At 34.3% G+C, this 18854-nt stretch overlaps 1 protein-coding gene across 1 annotated transcript; it reads left to right on the forward strand.

The window, feature by feature from the left end:
• Positions 1 to 255: 255 nt before the first annotated feature.
• LOC144561999 (PLATZ transcription factor family protein) lies at positions 256 to 4820 on the forward strand. Its single transcript, XM_078311118.1, has 4 exons — positions 256 to 729; positions 3076 to 3150; positions 3376 to 3516; positions 4084 to 4820. The coding sequence occupies exons 1-4, from the start codon at positions 556 to 558 to the stop codon at positions 4435 to 4437; spliced, it is 744 nt and encodes a 247-aa protein (XP_078167244.1). The 5' UTR covers positions 256 to 555; the 3' UTR covers positions 4438 to 4820.
• The last annotated feature ends 14034 nt before the right edge of the window (positions 4821 to 18854 follow it).

Raw genomic sequence — 18854 nt, forward strand, 5'->3', positions numbered from 1 at the left:
ATCCAAATTTTAAAATGCAGGGGCTAAATGAAGTTTGGTCTTAACCGAGAATAGCAAGAAGTAAAAGTAAATTGAAAGAAAAAGTTACAAGAAAATCGTATCACTGTACCACCTTTTTAAATTACATCCGACCCCTACTAAATGGGAACCTTTGGGCCTTGGCCTGCCCAAACTGACCGAGGTGACGGAGACTGACCTCACCCGCTACCGCCTCAGTCCTCAGTTCTCACTTCTCAGACTCTCCAATAAAAACAAACAAAAACAAGAAGAAATTTCGCGTAATTAAACCGTTGTTGCTCCCTGCTTGAGTGCTTTTCCCCCATGATTTGATAATTATAATTAAAACCCATCCCTCCTCAATTCGCTCTCTTTATAAGCAGGCAGAGGCTGGCCTCTCTCCCTCCCTATATACACTCCCCACTCCATATTACACATGCACTTCATCTGACCTCTCTCCTTCCCTCCCACAGTTACTTGCACACTGCACACTGCACACATCTACAACTGAAATACCTTGCCAAGAGAGATCCTGAGAGAAAGAGAGATAAAATTAAGATGGGGATGAGCTTGCCTGGATGGCTTGGGGGACTCGTTGAGGAGACCTTCTTTGTTGGATGCGAATCCCATGACAGCCGCCGCAAAAACGAGAAGAACATCTTTTGCCTCGACTGCTGCACCTCCATCTGTCCCCACTGTGCCCCTCTCCACCCCCATCACCCCCTCCTCCAAGTAATTCTACTTTACTTTACATTCCTTGAACATTTCATTTTTTTCATCCTTTCTATGCATGCTAGCTGTTACGTACGTAGCCTTACTGTTCAAATTCACGCAATTCGACTTTCAAAATTTTAATTTCCGTCCTTCCATTCGTCTCTCGCAGAATACTCGGTCAATTCGCAATTGTTTTGTTTTTGTATTAGGGATGATGGGATTTTTATCCTTCTTGTTTCAATTATTTTTTGAACTACAGGTTAAAGGGGATTGTGTTTGTGTATTTTAAGTAAAAGGGCTTCTTGTTTGGTACAATTATGCTTGTTCCTTTTCATGCAGGGTTCACTGCGTAAATTTTGGCTGTTTGTAAGTCGTGATAGTTCCGTGCAAATTCTCTTCGGATATCGCTCCACGCCTCCACCTACCTAAATTCTTCTTCAATTTTGCCTTTTCAATTTACCCCACCCCATTTTTCCTTATATTTTTCTCCTCTGGAAAAAAAAATAATATTTCGCTTCTTATTCCTTGTATTTTTCTCCCCTATGGTTTTCTTTTCCAACTTGTATAGCACCTGAAATGAGTTATGTTTTTGCTAGAAAATGTAGTTAGAACTGAATTACTAGGGAATTTTTTTGACTTTGGTCATGTGAAATTGCAAGGAACGAATTAGAAAATTATCAGCCAGTAATAATTGTGCCTGGCAAATGCTGTAATTCACTCGTTCAAAATCATGTTTAGTGCTCGGGATTTGTCAATTTTAAAAATATGACAAAACCTATATCTTATTATTAGCTGTATTTCATTTTTTATTTATAATTTTGCTTCAAGTTTTCACCAAGAGTAAATATTAATTGGGTAATATTGAAGAACTAAATTTGACTTTTGAGGCTTTTCCTTTAATTTCGCTATGTTATTCAGTATTCTCAATTATCTTATTCTTCCCAAATTTTTAAAGTTTCTTACAATAAAGAAAAACCATGTGCAAGTAGCCAAGTAGAACTTTTGTGCAATGGCATTGAACAATTTAGATTACATAGAAACTATTTGATTACATAGAATTTATATCCTGAGCTTAATTAATATGAACTAAATCACTAATTAAGTGCAAGACCCACTTTCATATCAATTAGACCTTGCTTTTGTAATAATGATATTCTAGTTTTATTGCTTATAATTAAGAAGATGTTTGGCTTTTCTTGTTTGAATTAACCCTTCTTATTTAGAAATTGACTACTAAATTAGTTTTCCTTTTATGCGTTCAACTTATCTCCATAATAAATGCAAATTCATTATTATTTCCTTTATCCCCCTCATTTTTGGACTTTTTCTGTTCTGGGTCCTGTCTTCCATTATTGACGCAATAACTGTAGTAGTAGGGAGAGAGAAAGAGATCAAGTAAGTGGAAATTACAGCAGGTCTTTTTCCTTTTCGATTGACTTTACGAATAGTATTATCAGCCTGCATAGTAAATGTTACATATTTAACCCCCCAGTTCAAATGTTCAATCCCTCCCTACTAAAGGCATGTGAAAGGAGGGAAATTTTTCTAAGGAAAAAGTTCATTCCAACATTATCATTTATATTTTAATTAAATTGGGTTTAAAATTGTTGACTTCATCTTCTTGACATGTTTGGAAAGAAGAGCCTTGATTTCTTTTGCAATGTCTTGAGGTATATTCTTATGATGATGCAAGTTTGCTCCCAATAATGGGTATAGTTATCCAAAATGTTTTGCCTCCTTTAGAAGTCTCCCTCTTATTCTATACCTCCCAAAAATGAATGTTTTTCAAGTTTACCCCTAGAATTTTACATTCTAGTCGTCATTATTTACCTTAGTAAAAAAATATTCTCTCTCCTCTCTCTCCCCACCTCCCCTCTGATCTCTGCTATTCAAAAGTTATGATGCTATTCAGAGAAGACCGAAGATTCAAACTTTTCTCTTACTTTCCCTAACAACAGAAAATTTTATTTTCATGGCCATCAATTGGTCTAAGCAAATTCCATCAGAGTACGGATGTCATACGGGCAAAGTTGTCATTTCCCTCCTACCTGTCTTTGCAGCAACCAATCATGGTCACCCCCTTGGTCAAATCATGCTCCTAGTTACCCAATGACTCAATTTCTTAACGGATCACAAATTGTTCTGTTAAACATTTCCACTCGGTACTAAAGATTCTTCTTGCGGTACCTTTTCTGTAGGACTTAAAATGTGTATCACCTTTCGGTGATCTGTTTGAATTTGTTGAAATATAATAGAAAAAAACTAGCAAACTTTGCTAGGACCAGGGAAAAAACAGTAACAAATTATTATCCCTTCTCAGTTACTTTTTAATAAAATTAACAGTTTAATTATATGGTATTTTAGGTGAGGCGGTACGTATACAATGACGTTGTTCGGCTGGATGACCTCGAAAAGCTCATCGACTGCTCTTATGTTCAGGTAATTAGTCCCAAATCTCGATGTGTTGTCTGGTGTACTTGCTATTAAACCAAATTTAGATCTTGGTCTGTGTATCAAATTTGTCTTTTCTTAATAAACACGTAAGGCAATTTCATTCCCATCCTTATTTTAACAAGTTGTGCGGGTTAGACATGAAGGTATTTTGTGTTTTTTTTTTTTTTTGTTAGAAGCATTTGTATATTTATGTTTTTTGAATTGGTGCAGCCGTACACAATTAACAGTGCAAAGGTGATATTTCTGAAGCCAAGGCCTCAATCTAGGCCATTTAAGGGCTCTGGAAACATATGCTTGACTTGTGACAGGATTCTGCAAGAGCCCTTCCATTTCTGCTGCCTTTCATGCAAGGTACACTTTTTGTGCCCCAATTTGGTAATTTGCAACAGCTTTATGAAAGTTCCTGTAGATGATGTTTATCATGTAGATGACTAGATAACTAGATAAGATTTAGCAGAAGCAAAGAGTTATAATGGTTTGTTGATATATCATATATAATCATTTTGCCCTTTTACAATTAACCCTTCAATTAAGGTCACCTTTCTTGTGCGTTAATTGCATGTGGTCCCATTTTGGTTACAAAAGAACTTATGAAATGTATACATAATGCTTACTGGTTATAGGTTAATTTATTATTTATATACATAAGTCTACTTGTCAAATGCTAAGTGTCAACTTGGTTTCCCTATGAAGTAGGATTATAGTATCAATGGTCCAGAACCCACTACTACATTGGAAAATGTCTACACCTCGGATAGAATATTATTGCTCTTCATAAAGTCGATCTTCATTAAACAAAACCCAGGACCAGTCTGCCAACATAACTCTTTTTGCAAACATTACTATAGCTTCTTATAGTTTGCATAATAATTAAAGGGCCCCTAACTCACTAACACATAAATTTCAATGCTTTACAAGGTTGATCATGTTATAATGCAAGGGGGGGATCTGTCGAGCATCCTGTTCCGGTACGACGAGTCGGAGTTCGCCTTCACACATTTTGAAAACCTCAGGATGGATGGCTCTGATGTAACTGAGGACGATGTGGTTGGTCAGATCACACCCAATTCCATCCTGGAAGACCCACTGCACTACAACGGTGCCTGCTCGGGCTCCAGCCAGCCTGTCAGCCGGTCCCACCACAATCGGCGCGGGTCCGAAGCATCAGATGTGCCCAAAAGGAAGAAAGGAGGTAGCTTCTTCCCGCAGATTGTGCTTTCGCTCGGCGGCAATAGAAGGAAGGGTGCGCCACACAGATCGCCTCTGTCCTGAATATTCATAGATTCCGGTTGCTTCGTATGTATGAATAAATTTGGTGTTGGAGGGGGGGGATGGGGGAGTTTGTTAGTATAGGACTAGTATGTTTGTTGTTCATGTGTCTAGTTTATGGTATTGGATTAAATAATATTATGGATGTAGAGAGTCAGTCCTAAGCGTTGCAAATTAGCCCCTGGGGTAAATTGTGGGTACTCTTTTGGGGTTGTTTTGCAGAAATGTGTTTAATGAGATAGCATTCGCCATTACTCACTAGGTGGCCAACGTGGGCCCCGCATTTCAGGAGTTTCACAGAGGTTGCCAATTTTGTATTGATGTAATGGGAATGCACACTTCCTTCCGTAACTTATATATAAATGTTATAAATATTTAATGCCGATATTTGTATTATATGATGATATATTATAAAGTATTTGTATGTCTGTACTTGGGTCTCTTTCTATACTTATTGTCTCTGTCTGACATTTGACCAGCTCTTCGTTCCAGGCCAACCAAACCCATAATTTTTGAGGCCGAATGTGTCCATGTAAGGAGTATCAAGTGAAATTTGGAAAACTTCTACACGGCATTTGCTTCATTTTTTTATTTTTTTATTTGTGAAATCTTTGGAAGAGAGATTGCGGAGTTGAATTAATGAGATGAAATGTTTAATTAATCCCACCTTCTCACTCTCTGAGACTACGAGTCTGAACTATATATGTAACCTGGATGGTCTGACTTGTGCCAAAATTATCATATAATAATTTATTGTGGGAAATCTCATATATTTTACGAGAATAATTTTTATGAAAGAAAATTTAATAATAGTGTTGTCTCAGTCATCCTAAATGTGGTCACATCAAGTTTCAATTAATGTTCTCATCATATTCGGACTAATATTTTGTGTAGAGTTTGACTAGTATAACATCAGTGTCATTTCAACCTATATAACATTAACATTAAAACTTATTAAATCGATTTTAAAAGGTAAATTCAAATCATTCAAACCGATCTACTTTATTAGTTGTGCGTTTACATACAAAATTTATAACTTTTTGAATTTATTTAGTATGAAGTCAAGCGGTCAAATATGTGAGTTTTTAAGTTAATTTTAATACATTCATTTTTCAATATTTTTATCGTTTGATTTGATACTAAAATAACTCGAAAATATAAAAAATTTGTATGTAAATGCATCATTCATAATGTAAATCGGTTTGAACGGTTTGGATTAGTCGTTCGAAGTCGATTTGATAGGTTTTAGAGTTGGTGTTATATAGGCTAAAATGACACTAATGTTATATTAGCCAAACTCTTTTGTGTATAAAGACAATATATAAAACAACATATTTAGAGAGAAAATATTATTGCATAAAGTATCAATAAAGTGAGAACCAGTCTTTTGGTTTAGTGGCAAAAACAATGCTCTCCGTATAGTAGATTGCAAGTTTGAAATCCGAAGGGCCTGTTCGCCAGCCCAATAGGAAATAGGAATTGAAAATTTTGAATTGGATTTTACTGTTTATGTGGGGAAAAAAAATTCAGTCTAAGTGATTTTTTTTCCCACATGAACAGTAACAAGATTACTGCCGAATAGAGCCAAAATGAATAATATATTATGAATATTAAATAGTTAGATAATTTGATTTCCAACTTTACTAAAAAAACAACAATGAAGTGCAAATTGTTTGCATCCTCTGTGTGAAACCCTATTCCTAGCTATGTAGAGAGAGAAAGAGTAATAAATTGAGCGAGAGATGAATGCTGAGTCGTTTTCAGAACAGTGCAATGGGAAGGAGGATAGGAAATAAGAGTTTGCCACAGTTTTTCTTTGTCCTGTCCTCGCTGTTGTATTTTTACTTTCTAGTTGTAGCTAGGTATAGGCAAGACACAGTATACCGGTCTAGTGGAAATATAATATAATTCTTTCATCTTAACTGGGATTAAATATTGGAGAAAGAACCATTATAATATACAATATATACAATTTGAGCCGAAATGATACAAACATGTTCAAATTGTAAAAGAAAGATTAGTGAAAAGAATTGAACACGGTGAGAAAAATTTAGAAAGCAAGGAAGCAATTTGAAATGATAATTCTTGTACCCAGATGGTTTTTACCTTTTGACCCCGTCTTTTGCCAGTTGCCACCCAATAAAAAAGCACTAGGCAACAACATCTCGCATTCCCAAACAAGAAAATTTTAATTAAATCCGTACAAAAGAAAACACAAACCTTTGGAAATGTGTGGGCTGTCGGTGGATTAGCCAATGCCAAAGCGCAGCCTCTTAATATACATGCTTACATGGTGTCTGATGCATCGACGCGAGTGCAACAAATCACTCGTCAGTCGTCAGGCTCAGTGGCATTACCCATTGCCTATGTTTATAAATTATAGGTACAGTCTGATTCGAGTCATTCGACAATCTTTTTTTTAATCCTATATAAGATTATAAGTGATATCCTGATTTGTCATCTAAACTAATAAGAATTCTTTACACGTACTAATCATGTGATTTCTTTAAATGGTCATTGCTTCGTGCATGTTTTCTATATATAGGCATGTAGCTGTGAACTTTGGTTGTTGAAAGTTGAAATCATGTCGACAATAATATAGCCAAACTAGTTGAATTGACAAGGGAAATGCATTCATGGTTGTTATATTTCTAGTATGTCACTTCAAGTGAAAGCATATATCTAGGACAAGTGATACAATATTGTTTATTAAAGGTGGTCAATTTGCCTTAAACATGCAATACTGGTCATTATTTATTTATTTATTAAATATTTAGTCTTGCTTTTATATGAGAAAAGGCTTTATAAATCGGATTGGAAGCAAATGGCACATAAAATAGACGATACATTGCAATTGTGGAAGAGGGAAAGTATTAGATTCCAAATTCCATTTGATGCGTAATGTATTAGTCATCTGTGTTAGATATTTTTGATTAAAAGGCCTAGGCCCAGTTCATCTGTGTTAGATATGACAATATAAATTTGATAACCTTTTAAGTTCTTGTACATTAATTTCATTGATTTTGTTAATATGGAGTAATGAAGTCAGAGACAATTAAAATGTTCGACAGAAATAAATAAAAAATAATAGTATTAATTCAAATTCTAATTGACTTTGTAAATATGCAGAATATTTATTTCATATAATTGTACTTGATAATTTAATTTTTTATGTACAATTTTTAATAACACAATATATCACAGAAAGGTATCATTTTAGAAGAGATAACAGACTGCCCTATACCAATAATTGCAGGAGACTATTTCAAGTGTAACGATAACTATAGAAGCAGGAACCACAGAAAATCCATTCTTTAGATATGTGAGCATTGAAAATCTTATGCCTCCTATACACAAGACAAATCAGCATTTTTTAAACAAAATTTAATCCCTTGAAACACTACAAAGTTCAATTATATTATTATTTGGCAGATATCATGCTTCCCTTGTCTAATCTTAAAACTAACCAGTTTTTCTGTGGGTTGGATAATTCAAACTTGCATGGTTTTAATCTTAACATATTTTTTAAACCGGAATAAATTGTCTTCTTAGCTTAAGTTCGTAAGTTAAGTATGCATCCTTCTTAGCATTTTATCTCCTTAATTAGACAATAATACCTTGTAAAAATAAGCGTTTTAGAGCCACATTTATCTTTTATAATTTTCTTTTTATTTCTTCTTCTCAGTCTAGCACAGGTACTTCGATTAATTTCTTCTTCTCGCCAATAATGTTTCGCTCCTGTAAATATTTTGATTTCGATACTTGTTCTCAATTAATATTCCAAAAAAATGTAAAATTTGGTCTCCATGCACATTTTAATATAGATTGAATATTGAACAGTGTGGATGAACTGTTTAAATTTTGAAAATATAAAAACCGAAGCTTTTTTTCCACAACCTAGAAACAAATATTTTAATATTAGCCAACCTCCTCTATATGTGTGTGGAAAAAAAAAAACCCAATTTTGCACCCCACTCGAAAATTTGCTGAGTTCAAATCTGTTGGAATTCATGGGGATTTCAGGAACCCTGAAATTCTGAATCCAACCATTTATATATTTCGTGATTTGTGCATAAAATTTTGTCTGCTTTGAGATTCGTGTAGGGAAAAACTTAAATTGTTGGATTTGGAATTTCAGGGACCCTGAGATCCTTGAGGATTTCAGCAGATTTCATTTCAAATTTGCTGGGGTCTCATAATTCTCAAATATCCCGTTCCGTACTAATTTAGTTTAAGGAGAGCCGTACAGTTTGAGACTCAATAATTATGCAATGGCATAGAAATATGGGATTACAGTCTCACGGACGCCATGTGCCTATGTCAGGCGGGGCCCACTTGCAAGCACAACAAGTGGCGACGGATTTATACAGAACCAAAGTTGGTTTTTACTTTCCACTAGATGTCAAAAGGTAAGAGAAAAAAAATGGGTTTTGACTGCCTTTCTCGCCTTTGGGGCATCTTGCAGGGAAATTACGTACTGATACATGAGCGATTCCTGATGTCCAGTCATTAAAGTTGCTGTTATATACTTATTAGGGAGTTAGGCTAATATGACATTGGTGTTATTTGAAACTAAATAACACCAAATCTTAAATCCTTAGATCTGCTTTAAGATTCGCACAAAATAAAGTTCTTGAACAGTAAAAGCGGATATTACGAATCTTAAAGCAGATCTAAGGGTTTAAGATTTGGTGTTATTTAGTTTCAAATAACACCAATGTCATATTAGCCTAACTCCTTATTAGGGTATGTTTGGATTTGTGAAGCCATAGTACGACTAAATTGTTACCGGTAGCACTTTGATTTAAGTGCTTATGGGATTAAATTTTAGTATTTGATGTTCAAACAACAAATTCAAACCATTAGATGTTCAATCTATATTAAAATGTGCTTGGAAACCAAATTTTACATTTTTTGGAATTTTTTTTACTATTTATTAAACTGGTTTGAAAACCATTGTTTTTATTAAATTTCTGCAGCATTGAAAAATAGCAGTTTTCAAATCAGCTTAATAAATTGTAAAAAGATTTCAAAAAATGTAAAATTTGATCTCCAAGCACATTTTAATATATATTGAACATCTAACTGTTTGAATTTGTTGTTTGAATATCAAATACTAAAATTTGACCCCGTAAGTACTTAGTTCGAAGTGCTACCGGTAGCAATTTAGCGATACTCATAGAAGCTATTCTAGAACAGAGACTATTCCGAATAGTAATGTGCATCCAAATAACATTTTTGCTATTCGGAATAGCTAGAATAGCTGCTATTCTCTATTCCTTGTAAATGTTTGAATAACTACTATTCGGAAGTGTGAAGAGAGGGGGAAAAATGATTATTTCTCGGATTTTCGCAGACACAGTCCTGAAATAACAAAATTGACACTACTTTATGTTATCTCCACGTTGTGACAATTCGTTTAAGACTCCACTTGCCTATATTTTATCTTAATTAGCATATTGTTAACACTATTATTTATCGAACAACTATTAACTATTTCCAAATATATAATCCAAACAATATTTTTACTAATCCGAATAGCACCATTTTCAAACTAATCTAAAAATCACTATTTTTTTCTCTATTCTCATTTGCTATTCTCAAATTTCGCTATTCTAGCTAAACATATAAAATTTGGTCTTTAAGCAAATATGGATATCATATCGAGCGATTCGGATCGACTATTTGAACTTAAAAATGGAGATTGAGATGTGAGATATAATTAGTGCATAAAGTCAATGATGCATTTTAAGTTAACCCTACTATAAGTCAACACATAAACAAATATATTTAATAATCATTGAAATAAATATTATGATATATATCAGTCATACCGAAATAAGAAGATTAAACCGAAAAATCACTGTAATTCAATTAAAATTTGTTTGTTTGATTAAACTGAAATTAGAGAGATTCAACCGAATCAAATTTAAACAACCTAAAGTAATTAAATAATTCTACAACTATTCAAACAGAAAAATCAAACTATTTAATTCAAATTATTGATTCGGTTGAAAACCAAATAAACCGGATCTAATAAACACCCCTAATAGAGGTATTAATTCAAATTATTGGTTCGGTTGAAAACTAAATAAACCGGATCTAATAAACACTCCTATTAGAGGTATTAATTGACTTGATCGGCTTAATTAATTTCGAGTCAGATTTAGTTCACTAGTATAAGATTGTCGGTTTTTGGATCATCATTTGGATTTGAGTCAGGTTGAATTAATTCAGCATATATTGTTTCATATTATTTTTGGATTTCAAATCAGCTCAGATATTCAGTTGATCTCGTTTCAAGTTAATCAACTTGAAATTATTTTCAAGTATTATACTATTTCAGATCAAAGGCTTATATTTAGTGGCAAAGAACAAGGTTTTCGGGTAGATGATCGTATGAATCAAATTTTTATGGAAGATAATTTATAGATATTAAAATTTGAAAGATTTGACGTGGATCTTTGTTTTAAATAAAATACTTTAATAAATTTCATTCTGATTCGACGGATTCGGGTTGGAGGTTAGTTTGACTTTATACATTTACCCAAAATTGTGTTTTTAAAACTTGAGTTGAAGGTTTTGATTAATTTTTTTTTTTTCTAATTTTTTATTTTGTACTTCTTTATCATACTTTTTTTTCTTTTTTTATTGTTTATGTAAATGTATAAAATCTCAAATCTAAATTTTTTTGTTGTATTTTCATTTTTGTTAGTTAGTAAATAGTTGTGTAATGAATGAGTTCATACTTTACTTGTGTAATGTAATTATAAATGTTGTTTATATTAGTAGATACATGTAGTGTTTTTGGTATGTGTTGACTTTAAATTTATAGTTTTTAAATGTATTTTTTTTGTATCAATTCAGATCTAAGGTTGTTGTCCCTAACAGCACCTAGAGGGGGTGAATACGATCTTAGATGTTTTTCGTGATGGTAGGCAGGGTCGGAGGTATATGGATATAATTGTTAGGTAGTAATCTAGCAGTCAATCATAATTTGTATTTTGTTCATGAATTGGATGATTAATATATATCATTTTGTTTCATGAGTTTTATTGTCTTTATGAATCATTTTAAGTTAATGATTGAAATTGTGAAACTTCATAATATAGATGATAAATATTATAAATAGTCACTAACTGTAGTAATTAGCAGGAACACTAATTAGCCATTATAAGGTTAGTATGTGAATTAAATGATGGTTAAGTTTCACAGACCATAGACAAAGAATTGTCATTTAATCACATAGATACATGTTAAGAACATGGTATTTGACTGACCTTAAATGAGACGTTAAATGGTAATGTGTTTGTGTCATTAACAGTTTCATTTTAGTGTTAAGTTCTACAGTATGAGGTGTGGTCTTTCCTACATGAGAAATGTGTATTCGTAAGTGCTATCAAACGTTATCTATAAAAGGTAGTTATAAAGATGACATTTCAGTACACATGACTTGTGTGGAGGAAGAGATGTTCACCAAAAGTACTATCGTCCCTCGTATTATTATACGAATAATAGTAACACTCGGCCCCTTGATAGGAGTAGGATTATACGTATACGGTATGATTAATAGAGAATCTACTCAAAGATCAAGAAAAGATTAGGTTTGCAGGGATGACACATACCTACTCTGAACCTGATCTGTTGCTATGAGACGATGTAATTAACACAAGTAAATTAATAAGTTTACTACAGGATCGTGATATTCTAGTAAACAACATCATCTGTGTAATTGGGGGTCATAGTGCACTGCCAGGTGCCAACCATGATCTATAGAAATTAAAATAGCTTTTATTTCTATTGCCAACATAACACAGATTTTTTTGCGCAGTCTGTTAACTGCCTCCGTTCATTGCGGCCCGCAATGAATGTATTGCGGCCCGCAATAAGGCGGTTCAGAGCCTGAATTTGCTATTTTTAGTTAGTAATTTCTAGGTTTTACAAGGGGTTATAAAAGGGGATCTGTAGAACAGATTAAGGACGGTTTTTTAGGCAGAATTTCTAGTTTTGAACAAGGAAAAGCAAGGAAGAGAGAAGAAGGAAGGAGAGAACATCATTGATCAACCGGTTTTATTAATTTCTTTCCTTTGGAACTCTTTTATTCTTTTGATTTCATTTGTGCTTTAGCCATGACTGGCTAAAGACTTTTCTAGGGTTGATTAGGGCTGTACTTGAAACTTTTGTTATGATTTAGTTGGTTTTATTTTATATATTCTTGTTCTTTGTTATGATCTATTCTTTATTTTTAATCGAAATCACATGAAACCCTAGGATTTGGTATTTGCAATGAGAAATTGAATATTAGGTCCAGACCATAAGGAATAGAGTATTTGATAGGCTAAGTACCGAGAGGTGATGCTTGTCTTATACGGGCTTTACCTAATAGTTTAGAAAATTGTGCCAAGTACCGAGAGGTGAAAGATAGTTTTCTAGATCAATTGGGACAATAAGAACTTAATGACTTTATATTAGAGTAGCCAAGTACCGAGAGGTGACGTTTATTCTAATGAAATATGGTATTAATATATAGATATCACTTTGTACCTACAACATCCAACTGTGCCTTCATAAATATAAGAACAAAATCTATAAACCAATTAGTCGTAACATTAGTGGATAGGAACCCTAAGAAACCCTAATTTCTCATTCTTGTTGAAAAACCGAATTTCGCCTTAAGACTTTAGTTTAATTCAATTTGATCACTATCAAACAAACCACTTGAACAAACACAAACCCTTTTTATTTCACTTTTACTAAATTAAATTGTTAGGTTAGGGTTAATATTCCAACTTGTCCCTGTGGAGACGATCCCTAAGTACTACACGACAAGGTTGTACACTTGCAACTGAATTGAGCGTAAATTAGGATTTATTACTTGTATTGTAATAATCACATCAAGTTTTTGGCGCCGTTGCCGGGGACAATGGTGAATATTATTTCAGACCTAAGTAATTTAGTTAGTAATTGTTTAATTCCCTTTTGCTTTCTTTCTCTCTCATTTTTTTAGGTTGAAATCTGGCAGAGGAACCTCCAACCCCGAACGTCACAGATTTGGTTGAGTGGTTTTCTAGGCGAGGGTCAACCCATCTCTTTTACCAGAGAAGGAACAAACACCCAACAAGGGGACCTTTCTTGCATTTAAATCCACGCCAGTTAGACATGTCGACCGGAAATGAAGATATTCGATTTGAAAACCTTCAGAGGGAACGGGATCAGATGGCTAACGAACTTCAACGTCTGCGGGCAGCCGCTCTCGAAAGAGAAAACAATGAAGTAGCCGATGCCAACCGCCCTTTGAGAGACTTTACGGCACCTAGGGCTGAGGAAATCCACCTTGGCTATACGTCACCTACTATCAATGCTGAAGAATACCAAATTCCGCCTGCATGGGTTAGCATGGTGCAGCGTAATCTGTTGCACGGTCTGCCTCACGAAGATGCCACACAACAGTTAGCCAATTTTGAAAAAATCTGCAGTACAATTAAGGTACAAACTGTTTCTCCTGAAGATCTTAAGGTTATGGCTTTCACTTTTTCTCTTGCAGATAAGGCTAAAGGTTGGATAAGGGGACAACGGCCCGAGAACATGAATACTTGGCCTAAGGTGGCGAATGCTTTTCTTAACAAGTTCTTTCCGCCATCCAAAACGAACTCCTTGCGCCATCAAATCCACAATTTCCGACAAAAAGGAGATGAAACCATGAGCGAGGCGTGGGAGAGATTTCAAGAACTGCAGAGATGCTGTCCACATCATGGTATCGAGGGGTGGAATTTATTGTAGATCTTCTACAACAGCCTCATGCCACAAGACAAAGGTATGTTAGATGCAGCTGCTGGAGGTAGTCTCATGAATAAAGGGGCTGTGGACGGATTCAAATTGGTAGACGACATGGCTCTCAACCAAAGCCAATGGCACAACCCTAGGGAGACACCGATCATCCTGCAGCGGGGAATGAAGGAGGTGAATTCAAACCAAACCTTGGGTGCAGAAATTGCCGCTTTGAATCGCAAAATTGATCAAATGAGCGTAAATTCGGTAAACAATTCTTCTCCTCTTCCTTGTTCAATTTGTGGTGGTACCGATCATCTAGCAATTAATTGTGGTGTAAGTAATAAGGTTAGTTATGAGGAAGTTAATGCAATTAACCAAGGTAATTTTACACCAAATAACAATCCTTACTCCAATACTTATAACCCCGGTTGGAGAAATCATCCAAACTTTTCGTGGAGACAAAATGACCAAAATACCCAAGGTAACTCAAACTTTAATAGACCAAATCAAGGTTATGGTAACCAAGGGTATGGTTCTAATGCACAACCAAAATCCAATCTTGAATTGATGATGGAGGCATTCATGACAAGTCAAAACCAAAAGTTTTATGAATTGACCAAAAAGGTAGATATGTTGGCAACCCAAAATAAAATGCTTGAAAACCAAGTTGCACAACAAGCATCTTCATCCTTCCGACAACAAGGCACACTACCGGGCAAGCCGGACATCAACCCTAGGGAGTACGCGAATGCAATAACCCTGAGGAGCGGCACGGAATATCAAGGACCAAAGATGCTAGAGACACAACCGCCTTCGGCTCGCCTCAATGCAAACACACCGGCATCGGATCTATCTCAAGAACCGGGTAACTCCAACCCGGCCAAGGTAAAATCTATTGAAACTCCTAAGTATATTCCTCCACTCAGGTTTGTACCCTTTCCTCAAAGGTTAGTGAAGAATAAACTGGACCAACAAGAAATTTTGACCAAAAAGCGCACAATGGAGGAAAGTAAACATGTGATATTAGATGAAAAATGTAGCGCAATCTTTTCTACCAATTTACCTTCTAAAATGAAAGATTCGGGTAGTTTCTCGATATCTTGCTCTATAGACACAACTAGGATTGAAAATGCAATGTGCGATTTAGGGGCAAGTGTCAGTCTCATGCCTAAATCGGTTTATGACAAATGAATCAATAAAAACATATGAATAACATATATAATTAAGAACTTAAATCTGAAAGGATGATAGAAACAGATGATTGACAAACCTTTGAAAAAGAATGTGCATAATTTTTGATGAGTATCTCCATGTTCTTCATTACATAATACCCGGACTCCCGTAAATTGCTTTGTATGGGGCTCTGATCAAATGTATATTGTTTAAAACAAGATTTAATTAGTAGTGCAATTCGAACTTCAAATAAATTGCAAGAAAATACTCAATTAAAACATTTCTTACTTGAAATATTTTGATTTCCAGTGCTCTTCTCTCCAGCATGTGTCGACCTCCTTGAGAGATGTATGACTTAAAAGCCCTATAATTATTAATGATCAGTATACAATACGTACCTAGAAGTAGGCAATAGGATGTACTTTACATTTTAACTTATATGTATTTTGCTTACTGTTGTAACACAGGAACAATGTAAAACTCCCGGTCATTATTATTTGGCACTGGGTCCAGCAAGTAAGCAACACTATGTCTTGGGATAATAACAAGTAACCTCTAACGTTCCATACAATTTAAGAAATAAAATAATATTCTTATCCTATTAAGAATAGACAATTAACATGAGTTTAATTAGCAGCTTACCTATCTTTGTGGCATCGTACGAATACAAGATTCTTATCCTGTAACTTTAGCAAGGAATCGACCAAGTACGAAAGGGAATGTTCACCAACATATTTAATAGATGTGTTGCTAAAATGACTGAGGTCTAGGAAACCAATGTCAACATTATTTTGGGCACCTTTAGGAATTAGTTTCATGCAATATCTGAAAATAGTCAGTGTCAGAATGAAATAGAGGAGTTGATTGTAAAAATAATAGATATGTTTATAATAATAAATACTCACATCTCCCGACTTAGATAATAGAGAAGTCAATGTCGTTAAAATTCATAAAATCATGGAGATATTTAAAATCCACTGTTATCTGAAAGCTCTCATCTCGTAAAGCTCCCGACCCGATAAAGAGGCGAAAGGCTGCTCGTTCTGATAGTGGCATCGCAAATATCTGTCATGCAGCAGTTGGAATTTCACACCCATTTTGTCTAATGCCTCTTGATTTACAAGCAGAACCCGACCCCATATTTCTTCTACAGGTATTGGCCGTATCAGTAGCACCAATTCAGCAATACTCTTACTGGCCATCTCATTTATCCCATCAGCAGGCCCTTTACATGTACATATGATTGTATCACTTTCATTACATGTAGCAACTTACTTAAAAAAAACTAATTTATTCAGTCAGGTGCCTTATCTTAGTACAGTTCGGTGAATCAGCTTCTTGATTGGCATTTGGCTTTGCTCTAGCTAATATTCAATCCATTGTTCTTCTTGCGTTCTTCTTGCATTCCTCCTAACAGGTCTTGAATGGATTCAAATTTTCAAAAAATGAAATCTTTGTGATAGGATGTTAAGGCAAGGTCGTTCTTGCATATTTCATGTTATTGAAGAATTAATAATCAATAAAATGTCAAATTAGGAAATTTTACCCACACATCCAAACCAGCATCACCGTCGATGGTAATATGATTTCATTATGGATCAGTGATCCTTCTCAGTCTTTTCGAATGTGGCAAATATTCTTGGACTGATATTGTTGAAATTAAATTACAAATCAAAGAGTAAGGAACCTCCAAAACTACAAATTAATGTTTAAAAAAATTGAAGATCTAAAACTAAACCCTATAACCAGATCATCCTAAGTTCTTGAGGAGAACTAAGGATATGTTTATCTTCTACGATATTATCACCTAATATGAGAAATTGTTGCTTAAGACACATACGAGATTGGCTATGAAATTCTGTTGAGATCTACGAGATCTTTTAGAATATAGAGTTTTGTATAAATTAGGGCTTACGATGATTGACTCCTAGTTTAAGTGGAGATTGTTAGTTTGTAATAATCTAGAAGTCAACAATACGATAAATTATCATATATGTTTTGTTCATGAATTGGATGATTAATAAACTATCATTTTGTTGCGTTGAGTATTATTACATTTATGAATCATTTCGAGTCAATGACTGGATTTTGTGAAACTTCATAATATAGATGATATATATTCTTAAAAGTCTCTAACCGAGGTAATTAGCAAGAACACTAATTAACCGCTACAAGGTTAGTATGTGGATTAAAAGATGGTTAAGTTTTACAAACCACTGACAAGAGATGTCATTTTAATCACATATATACATGTTCCAGGAACATGATATTTAACAGACCCCGAATGAAACATTAAAAAGAATTGTGTTCGTGTCATTAATACTTTCATTCAGTGTTAAGTTCTACAATATGAGGTATTCATCTTTTCTACTAAGATATGTGTATGTGTGATTGTTACCTAACGCTATCCGTAAAAAGTAGCTATAACAGTAGCTCTTCGGTATACATAGCTTATGCCGAGAAAGTGATGGTTTACCAAAAATACTATTATCCCTCATATTTCTGTACGAGTTATAGTATCACTGGGCCCCTTGATAGAGTAAGATTATCTGCTAGCGGAATAATTACAAGAGTAATTATATTTGATAATCTGCTCAAGATCAAGAAAAGATTAAGTTTGCAAGGATGACACACACCTACTTTGAAACTAGTCTGATAACTATGAGACGAAAGAATTAAAACAAGTAAAATAGTTTACTAGATCGTGATATTATACAATACAGCATCATCTGTGTAATTGGATGGTCATGATGCGTTATGCGAGATGCCTCTCATGATTATAGAAGTTAAAACAGTTTTTAATTCTATTTACCAACATAATACAGATCCTATCGGGTCACACCGTATATAAGCTACTCGGAGAATCTTATTGATTAATTATAAATTGATTATGATTAATAATAAGATAGTTATAATTAATTATACTTGATATAATTAAAATGGTAAAACAAAAATATTGCAAAAGGTTAATTTATAAACGTACAAGGTACGTTGTATAAAAGTTACCGAAACAACAATTGCAAGAAATATAATTGTTCAGAATAATTATATGGATGTTAAATGAATTTGGGTCAAGGGCATTTCGGTCTTTTCACATGTCATCCTTATCCACATGACATGTCATCATCCTTATCCACATGAGGGCATTTTGGTTTTTTCACTTTCAAACCTCCTTACTATTCATAGGGTATTTTGGTAATCAGGCAACTGACCCTATGGCCTATATAAAGGCATGGGGTGTAGAGAGAGAAACCACTAATTCACTTTTATCGTTTCGTGTCGAATCGAATAGGTATTTACTCTCTTTCTTGGTTTCTCTCCCAAATAGTGTTTCGGTTGAGAAAATAAAGTTATATGTAATTGACGTATAATATTGCGGGTTGTTGAGAAGTATATTTGCAGGATCAGTGAATAGTGTTTTACCAAATTTTACGGTATTTCAGTTTTACTTATTAGTGAATATGAATAACTACAAA

The sequence above is a fragment of the Carex rostrata genome, chromosome 11 (genome assembly GCF_964058835.1).
Source record: "Carex rostrata chromosome 11, lpCarRost1.2, whole genome shotgun sequence".
NCBI lineage: Eukaryota > Viridiplantae > Streptophyta > Magnoliopsida > Poales > Cyperaceae > Carex > Carex rostrata.

Coding starts and splice junctions, on each gene's coding strand:
- LOC144561999 (XM_078311118.1), top strand. CDS start 556: ATGGGGATGAGCTTGCCTGGATGGCTTGGGGGACTCGTTGAGGAGACC. Junction 730..3,075: donor CCCATCACCCCCTCCTCCAA/GTAATTCTACTT, acceptor ATGGTATTTTAG/GTGAGGCGGTACGTATACAA. Junction 3,151..3,375: donor TCGACTGCTCTTATGTTCAG/GTAATTAGTCCC, acceptor GAATTGGTGCAG/CCGTACACAATTAACAGTGC.